Source organism: Grampus griseus (assembly GCF_964374135.1).
Source record: "Grampus griseus genome assembly, chromosome: 4".
NCBI classification, from domain to species: domain Eukaryota; kingdom Metazoa; phylum Chordata; class Mammalia; order Artiodactyla; family Delphinidae; genus Grampus; species Grampus griseus.
The window spans coordinates 14,249,161-14,259,568 of record NC_138997.1 but is presented as its reverse complement, the minus strand read 5'-3'; the positions used below and the strand labels follow the sequence as shown (position 1 = coordinate 14,259,568).

General features: G+C 35.3%; 1 protein-coding gene across 1 annotated transcript; it reads right to left on the bottom strand.

Annotated features, from left to right (window-relative positions):
- Window positions 1-1,721: 1,721 nt before the first annotated feature.
- On the bottom strand, window positions 1,722-5,856 carry LOC309821812 (transmembrane protein 135-like; the record flags this gene model as incomplete). Its single annotated transcript, XM_082653298.1, is given in 3 exon segments — window positions 1,722-2,372; window positions 2,376-2,692; window positions 5,850-5,856. Coding segments are annotated over 3 exon segments (975 nt in total).
- Window positions 5,857-10,408: the final 4,552 nt, after the last annotated feature.

Sequence of the window (10,408 nt, the reverse complement as noted above, 5' to 3'; positions counted from 1 at the left end):
GAAAATGAGATGCAAGTAGCAGTGCTTTCTTCACTGCTATAATACTTCATTTTTAAAAGCAAACAGTACTAATCATTTTGATTCCAGTGAATAAAAACTTAAAACTGAATTTATTAATCAATTTGGAAGTCTGAAGCCAAAAGGATCCTTTAACTGTATTGCCTAATAGACAAGTCAATCCTAAAAAGGTAATCACAATGCAAAATTTTGGCCTAATTAAACTGGCTCTCTCTGATACTGTCTTTTTTGTTTGGTTTCAATCTGCCATAACAACCAAGGTTAGAATTACATGTAAACCGAAGTATACATGGTGAAATTGAATACAGAGGATTAAGCATTTAAAAAGTCTGGGTTATAATTCTTATTGCTACACAAGTTCTACTGCATAATTAATTTACAGCAGCCTAAAACTTTTCAGCAACAAAATTATATTTAAAAAAAATACCATTATCCCTATATGTTACATTAATTGTAATGTAACATATCACAACAACTTAAGCCTTGCATTAACTTAGAAAAGAATAACTTGTCCCTGAAAAACTCTAAAGAGTGATCATATTTCAATCAAAGCTGTCCTGAACTAACTCATAATCAGCAGTGACTACATTTTGTCACTTCTTTGCTCTAACAGGAGTAAAAGTGATGACAATGATTTTGTGAAAAGAAGCTAGAGAACCTGCATCCAATTAGTCATAAAATGGACTTTTAAACAACCACTGGATTTTTAGAATGTTTTTAGTTGTCAAACATCCCTATAGGCGAAACAGCTGAGGAACAAACTGCCTAACTTGCCCAAACTACTTTTGTTCCATAGAATTTGATCCCTTCTAAATTGACAACAGCATACAAACTTAGCTATGAAGAATTCAGTCCTTGTAAATGAAAACAAACATAATAAACCTACAGGGGGTTTAAAAGTAACTTCATTTGAATATTCAAGTGTAATGCTTCTGTAAAAGATTAAAACATACGTTTCAACTTTAACAGATATGTCAATTTGCATTTGTTCTTAACCTGCCACTAATACATAGGTTCACTGGGCTGCCAAAGAACCCAGTTGATCATGGAGAGAGATGAAGGTATCAGTGGAAAAAGAGCACGGATACTACAGCATTTATCCAAACAGTATGACCCGTCTTTGCATCCTGAAGTAAGAATGGCCACTTTCTCCAATTAATTTGCTCTATACTAAATAAAGCAGCATTGTCTGTGAAGAGTTACTCCATACCTATAACATTTCACTAGTATAGTTACCAATTCAGAAGTTAAAAAAAAAAAAAACAGACCAAATCCATGTATCTGTGATCCTTTGTATCCTAAAATGTAGAAATATTCTTAGTTTTAACCAAGAATTATATTGGAATGAAGTAAAACATCTTTTAGAGTAATTTTGAGTATACTCTTATTTGTTACTACATTTCTACATAAAGTATTTAAGATTGCTTGTGGACATAATTTAATCTATAATATATCATAATGTCAACCATTACAGTGATCCAGAATGAGATTCTGGCTATAGAGCGAGCTTAATTATTAAGCAACACTTTCCTAAAAAGCTTCTGTATTTCTGATTGGTAAGAAAAACAAACAACAAAAAGAGCATCTCTCATTGAAATAACACTGGCGTTCAAGCTCAGGCCCCCTTCTTTGTGTTCAACATAATTAACTGTCTAGGAAAAAATAATGAAACATTAAGTCACATTAACAAGTTACAGTCATCTTCAAGGAAACTCGATGGGCAATTCTGGTGTTACAGTTGTGTATCTTGGATCTAACCTAGGGATGAAGTCCTGAAAGTGTTTAGATGCACCAGTACCAAAAACATCAAGGACTTTTCGGTTCATGACGGCAAATCTGCCCTTGGTGAGCCTTAAAAGGAACTTCCAGTAAGATTGTCTCAAGGTATGAACTTCCATGACAGCTGCCTGGAAGCAAATTGCTGTAGAGATGGAATAGATGATAGTGTCTGCATGGTGAAAATAGGGAACCTTTCCTGCTTCAATGCCTTTGAAATACATTGTCTCTACCAATTTGGAAGCTAAATACATGGAAATTGTGCTTTTATAAAACATCATTGATATTCCCACCAAAAATCCAGCTATAATGGCATGCAGTTCATCATCCAGATTTCTGACCCAGAGCAAGAAGCAACTAGTACCCTTGTATATACTAACAAAAGAGCCCAGAAAAGCTCTGAGCTGGAAGTTTTCTTTATTGTAGAAGAGAGAAAGTAGCCGGAATGGCTGTGTAAACAGATGCCTAAATGCAGAGGGAATCCAGAGGCAGCACTGGATCAAGTATCCCATGCTAAACATTCTGATGAAAACTTTAATGCAACAAGAGATGCAATTATCCTCATAGTATTTGCAACATCAATGCCTTGGTCCATGCTTACATACTGAAACCACAAACTTCCTGACTAGAGCAATTATATTCATTCCTCTTGGTTTTTCCTCATGTTTCTCAGTCTTTTGTTCCACTTTTGCATATGCCGCCTCTGGTGAATAAGAATGTGTGGGAATTTCTTCCTTCCCAACAATGAACCTAAGTGTAGAGAATGTAAATCCTTTCAAACAGTCCTTGCACCCACGCAGGAACGTTTTGCTAAAGGGTTGACTAGTGGTAGAGGCTACCAGTTGTCTCCCAATATCTGTTCTCACTTTCTTCTCGTAATAGACTCCATGAACTAAAGCTGGGCAAATGGGTTGCCAAAACTATATTTTCCAGCTTTTTTTGCAGTTAGGTGTGACCAGGGAAATGTAAGGAAAATGGTAACAAAACTTCTGTGAAGACTGGAATTTGGATGCAATATCTAGAACTAGAACAGATATCTTGCACAGCAAGGTAAAAGCCACATGTTAAAGATGGTAGAGCACAGAAGGAGCTTGGGTCCCTAAGGGAGCTTGGGTCCCTAAGGAGACCAGAGTCACCATATTCGTCATAGTCTGCCAATATTTTTTTGAGAGTGAAACAAATTTCTATCTACAAATTTCTATCTTGAGTAAGCAGCTATAATTTGAGATTTCCTGTTACTCATAATTGGACCTAATTTTAACTGAGAATGACTCAGCAGTACTGTTAGAGAAATAGGACTCTATTTTATCTGTTTATTTGTTCTCTTTTCCTAGTATAAGTGATTTTCCATTAGCATTATCAACGGAGTTTTTCAAGATAGTAGATTACTATTGAAGGCGAGGGTGGCAACTCAAATTTTCTTGGAATATTTGGTAATCATATTTCTAGAGCACATGTCCATACAAAGCTACTGATATTTTTTAACTGGCGGGAATATTTCAGAACTAATTCACACTCTTATTTGCATACACATACAAATACCTTATTTTGCTTGATTCAGTGAAGCAAAATACTTTTTTATTTATAAGTTAATAATTACTCCAGCAGTAACTAAACTATAATTACTAGCACAGAAAGTTAGCTAGGTACCATGTCTCCACCATAAAACTGTAAAATGTTTGAATTAGAAGATATCTTAGTAAACATCTAATTCAACTCTTTCTTCTTTTTAGATGAAGATGTTCAGAGGTACAAGGTAAAAATTACAAAATCACAAGATTATTTATAAAGCAGTGATACAAAAAAGCACCAATTATTATTCTCTAGCACATTTATGGTAACCAGTAAGAACCACTTTGTCAGCTTGGAATATTAAATGAATGACATTGCCTTTCCTTCTTTTTTTTTTTTTTTTTTAATTACTGAAGATCCTACTGTCTTTGTTAGTAGGAAGGCCATCAGCCTTCTTTTCAATTGCTATAGAACTTCATGATCATACTCAGCTCTCAGATTTTACTTAGATCTCACTACTGGGAGAAGATTAGAGAACCTGATCAACTCACCCACCAGTTTCACATTTTCACATTTTCTCTTTGACACATGGGTTCTTGATTTTACATGTAACTTTTATATTGTCATAAGGATTTCAGTGATACTTAGTTTATCTAAAATCACTGTAAAATTAGTGACAAATCACATTTGAAAATGCAAAATTCATATTTTACTTAGTAAGGTGTAAGAAAGAATTCCATTTACATTTATTTAATGCAAGCATAGTTCTTGGACTCCTCCTTAACAGTAAGATACAAAATAATTTAGATACTGTCTTAAGGCTGACTTCAGGAATCTTTGGAACCTTCTGGGATCTATCTTTTCTAACTTCCCTAAAGGACATCTTTCTAAGAGACTGCTTTACAAAAAAATCTACTTATGCACACAATCCTTTAAGTAGATGGTAGTCATACTTTAATTTAATTCATTATACCACTGCCAATGCATTGATCTTTTGTCTGTTTCTGTGTAAGTTAACTTATTTTGATATTTTATGTCATGAATCACTATAGGAATTTAATTAAATTGATATATTTACTGTGCTATAATTGCCACTAAAGTATTGTAAATGTCAGGCTACTCTGCTCTCATCCCAGATCATGACTGTAAATAAGATGCTGCAATTCAGATTCTGTTCTTTATCAAGAGATGTGTACAAAAAGAAATAATCTATTTTGACCCAAAATCTGGAATTTGAATTTTACCTTTCACATAGAAATGAAAAATAATTCCACAGAATATTTGATAAATTACCTATAATTATTTTTTTCAATTTTTTCTAATGTTCCAATGTTTAATGCTCTTCTGTGTTCATGATCCGATCATTGATAAACTGCCTGTCAGTAGTTGTGCTACTCAGTTTTTTGGACTCTAATTTATTCAGCACTTTTTTGAACATAAGTTAGTTTCATTTCCATTTTCACTAAGAGTATTTTCAAAATCTGATAATTTAGTTTTAAAAGTTTCATACTACATATTATCAATATAAAATTCCTATAAAAATGAAATATCGCATTTAGCAAATTCATCATCTGAACACACAGGAGCTATGATTGTACACCTTGAGGTATTTATCAATGTGGCAGCATAGATACTATATGATGGAATTAACTGGCCAGAGTATTTAAGATAAATAAACTTGCATTTAATAATGGAACACACTATTGATACTTAGACTGAAAAGTAACATGTTACTTTGTATAATAAACATGTTACTTTGTATAATAAATATGTTTAAATATTTTGAATGTTTAATATTTTTGTTTATTTAAAGTCATATTAGTTTAAATCAACCACCTATACCAAAGGTCATATTTACTTACCATTATATGCAAAATTAACTTAATTCCTTCCAAAAATAGACAGACTATAAGCAAGCAAGTTGGGCATTAATAAGTGTTAATTTATTGACATATAAAGCTTTAATTAACACTTTAATATCAAAAACTATTTAATATCCTAAAATTTGGGAGCAAATTAATTCAATACTAGATTAATGAATAAACACTTAAATAAATTTTTGGATTTAAAGTTCTATAAAATAGTTGATTTCTTAAATGTAGAAATCTATTTTTTATATTATTCTGAAATTTTTTGGTTATATTTATATACTTCATAGTTTAGAACAGTGTTAGACTTATAGAAAAATCTGAAGATAGTATAGAGAGTTCCTACATAACTCACACCCAATTTCCCCCATTCAAACATTTTCCATTAATATGGTACACAATTAATGAATCAATACTGATCTATTAATATATATCTTAGTATCTTATGTTAGTATGCTCACAATTAGTGAATTGGTATTGAAACATTATTATTATTATTAATTCATGTTCGTACTTTATTACTATTCCCTTATTTTTTATCTAATGTCATTTTTCTGTTCCAGGATCCCATCCAGGATATTATGTTAATAGTCATCCTGTCTCTGTATTCACCTCTTGGCTGTTCTCAAACATTCCTTGTTTCGGAGGACCCTGATAGGTTTGAGTAGTACTAACCAGGCATTTTGCATAATATTCCTCAACAGGAATTTAATGTTTTCCTCACGATCAGACTAGTGTTACAAGTTTTGGGAAGAAGACCACAGAGTTAAAGTGCCATTTCCATCATGTTTTATGAAGGGTAAATACTATCAACATGATCAATCATTGTTAATGTTGACCTTAATCACGTGACTTAGTTAGTATTTGTCAGCTTTCTCCACTGTAAAGTTACTATGCTTCCCTATTTTAATTCTGTACTCTTTGAAAGGAAGTCACTATGCATAGCCTACATTTAAGGAATTGGGAGTTATGCTCCACCTACTTGAGGGTAGAGTATCTATAGAAATTATTCAGAATTTTTCTGCATTGAAAATTTGTCTATTCTTGTTTGCATGTTTGTTCAATCATTTATTCAAATCAGAATGGGAGAAAGCTTAATTTAAATTGATAACATCTAGTACCAATGATAACTATTGAAATGGAGGGAATATTCAAAAATCTTTGTCTTAAAAGGGAATATGACTTTGCATATATGATTTTCTAGCATATGGCTTGCCAAGGTGACTCTGGTACTATTACATACTAATGATGGTTAAAATAAAATAGTCTTAGGGACTTCTTTGATTCTCTCTTTGATCTTTGAAAAATGCATCTTTACCAGTAAAGGAAGAAAAAAAAATCTATTCTCAGTTCCTCTTCAGAACTCTTTAGGAAAAGCCAGATGGAGAAGGGCAGTTTCACTTGAGTCATTTTTCATTTTCTCATTTTCTAACCTACATATTCAGTTTTCCTCCCTTTTTTAGTAAAACTATATGTTTTCTTTATTTACTCTTTATTTATGGAGCATGTACCATGTGTTCTGTGCTGAGGATAATGAGCAAGTTTGCTATATTTGGTTCCCACATAACATTGATTACAATTAACTTTGCTTCATTTGTAGTTAAATTAAGGAAAGCAATGATTATCATCAAGCAACTATATCAGTCAGGACCACTGCACTTTTTTAAACAATGTGGCCATTAGGAAATACTTCACATTCCTCATTTCTTTATACAATTAAGTGAGGTACCCTGGTTCAAATACTACGCATCTTCCAAGACACCTTAGAAATATTCAGTTCAAGACCCTAGAAGGCCATGGAAATCATAACTGGCCAGTCACAGGATGAAAATCAAGAGAATTTTCTTGGTGATATAAAAACAAACCCCCAAAATTAAGAAAATGGTAATAGGAACATATATATCAATAATTACCTTAAATGTAAATGGATTAAATGCTCCAACCAAAAGACACAGACTGGATGAATGGATAAAAAAGCAAGCCCCTTATATACGTTGTCTACAAGAGACCCACTTCAGACCCACGGACATACACAGACTGAAAGTGAGGGGATGGAAAAATATAGTCCATGTAAATGGAAATCAAAAGAAAGCTGGAGTAGCAATTCTCATATCAGACAAAATAGACTTTTTAAAATAAAGACTGTCACAAGAGATAAGGAAGGACACTATGTAACGATCAAGGGATCAATCCAAGAAGAAGATATTACAGTTTTAAATATTTATGCACCCAACACAGGAGCACCTCAATACATAAGGCAAATGTTAACAGCCATAAAAGGGGAAATCTATAGTAACACAATAATAGTGGGGGACTTTAACACTCCACTTACAGCAATGGATAGGTCATCGAGACAGAAAATTAATAAGGAAACACAAGCCTTAAATGATACATTAGACCAGATAGACTTAATTGATATTTATAGGACATTCCATCCAAAAATAGCAGAGTACACATTCTTCTCAAGTGCACACGTAACATTCTCCCAAATAGATCACATCTTGGGTAACAAATCAAGCCTCAATAAATTTAAGAAAATTTAAATCATATCAAGCATCTTTTCTGACCACAATGTTATGAGATTAGACATCAATTACAGGGGACTTCCCTGGAAGGTCAGTGGTTAAGAGTTCACCTTCCAATGCAGGGAGTGTGGGTTTGATCCCTGGTCAGGGAGATAAGATGTCTGCCTCAGGGCCACAAAAAAAGAAAAAAAGAAAAAAAAACATAAAACAGAAGCAGTATTGTAACAAATTCAATAAAGCTTTAAAAATTGTCCACATTTTTAAAAATCTTAAAAAAATATAAATCACTCATCCATTAAAATAAATAAAAAAGAAATCAATTACAGGAAAAAAACTGTAAGAAATACAAACGCATGGAGGCCAAGCGATATGCTACTAAATAACCAAGGATCACTGAAGAAATCAAAGAGGAAATTAAAAAATCACATAGAAACAAATGACAATGACAACACAAAAACCCAAAACCTATGGGATGCAGCAAAAGCAGTTATAAGAGGGAAGTTTATAGCAATAAACTAACTCAAGAAACAAGAAAAATCTCAAATAAACAACCTAACCTACACCTAAAGCAACCAGAGAAAGAAGAACAAACAAAACACAAAGGTAGTAGAATGAAAGAAATCACAAAGATCAGAGCAGAAATAAATGAAATAAAAATGAAAAAAACAATAGCACAGATCAATAAAACTAAAAGCTTGCTCTTTGAGAAGATAAACAAAATTGATAAAACTTTAGACAGACTCATCAAGAAAAAAAGGGAGAGGACTCAAATCAATAAAATTAGAAATGAAAAAGGAGAAGTTACAACTGACACTGCAGAAATACAAAGGACCATGAGAGATTACTACAAACGACTATATGCCAATAAAATGGACAACCTGGAAGACATGGACAAATTTGTAGAAAAGTACAACCTTCCAAGACTGAACCAAGAGAAATAGAAAAAATGAACAGACCAATCACAAGAAATGAAACTGAGACTGTGATTAAAAATCTTCCAACAAACAGAAGCCCAGGACCAGATGGCTTCACAGGCGAATTCTATCAAACATTTAGAGAAGAGCTAACACATATCCTTCTCAAACTCTTCCAAAAAATTACAAAGGGAGGAACACTCCCAAACTCATTCTACATAGCCACCATCAAATTGATGCCAAAACCTGACAAAGGTATCACAAAAAAGTAAATTACAGGCCAATATCACTGATGAAGATGGACGCAAAAATCCTCAACAAAACACTAGCAAACTGAATCCAACAACACATTAAAAAGATCATACACCATGATCAAGTGGGATTTATCCCAGGGATGCAAGGATTCTTCAATATATGCAAATTAACCAATATGATATACCATATTAACAAAATGAAGAATAAAAACCATATGATCATCTCAATAGATGCAGAAAAAGATTTCGACAAAATTCACCACCAGTGGAGAGACCTTCAAGATGGCGGAGGATTAAGACGTGGTGATCACCTTCCTCCCCACAAATACATCAGAAATACATCTACGACTCCTACACAACACCTACTGAACGCTGGCAGAAGACCTCAGACTTCACAAAAGGCAAAAAACTCCCCACGTACCTGGGTAGGGCAAAAGAAAAAACAGAGACCAAAGAATAGGGATGGGACCTGCACCTCTGGGAGAGAGCTGTGAAGGAGGAAGTTTCCACACACTAGGAAGCCCCTTCACTGGCGGAGACGGGGGTCGGCAAGGGGGAAGCTGTGGAGCCATGGAGGAGAGCACAGCAACAAGGGTGCAGAAGGCAAAGCAGAGAGATTCCTGCAGAGAGGATCAGTGCCAACCAGCACTCACCAACCTGAGAGGCTTGTCTGTTAACCTGCCTGAACAAGTGGGGGCTGGGAGTTGAGGCTCAGGCTTCAGAGGTCAGATCCCAGGGAGAGGACTGGGGTTGGCTGTGTGAACACAGCGTGAAGGGGGCTAGTGCACCACAGCTAGCCAGGAGGGAGTCCTGGAAAAAGTCTGGAACTGCCTAAGAGGCAAGAGACCATTGTTTCTGGGTGCACAAGGAGAGGGGATTCAGAGAAGTGCCTAAACGAGCTTCAGAGATGGGCACGAGCCACGGCTATCAGGGCAGATGCCAGAAATGGGTATGATATGCTCAGGCTGCTGCTGAAACCACCAAGAAGCCTGTGTGCGAGCACTGGTCACTATCCACACCACCCCTCCCAGGAGCCTGTACAGCCCACCACTGCCAGGGTTCCATGATCCAGGGACAACTTCCCCAGGAGAAAATACGGTGCACCTCAGGCTGTTGCAACGTCACACCAGCCTCTGACGCCGCAGGCTCGCCCCACATTCCATACCCTCCCTCCCCCAGGCCTGAGTGAGCCAGAGCTCCCTAATCAGCTGCTCCTTCAACCCTGTCCTGTCTGAGCGAGGAACAGATGCCCTCAGGGGACCTACATGCAGAGGCGGGGCCAAATCCAAAGCTGAACCCCAGAAGCTGTGCGAACAAAGAAGAGAAAGGGAAATCTCTCCCAGCAGCCTCAGGAGCAGCGGATGAAATCTCCACAATCAACAGAATGTACCCTGCATCTGTGGAATACCTGAATAGACAACGAACCATCCCAAAACTGAGGTAGTGGATTTTGGGAGCAACTGTAGACTTGGGGTTTGCTTTCTGCATCTAATTTTTTTTCTGGTTTTATGTTTATCTTAGTTTAGTATTTAGAGTTTATT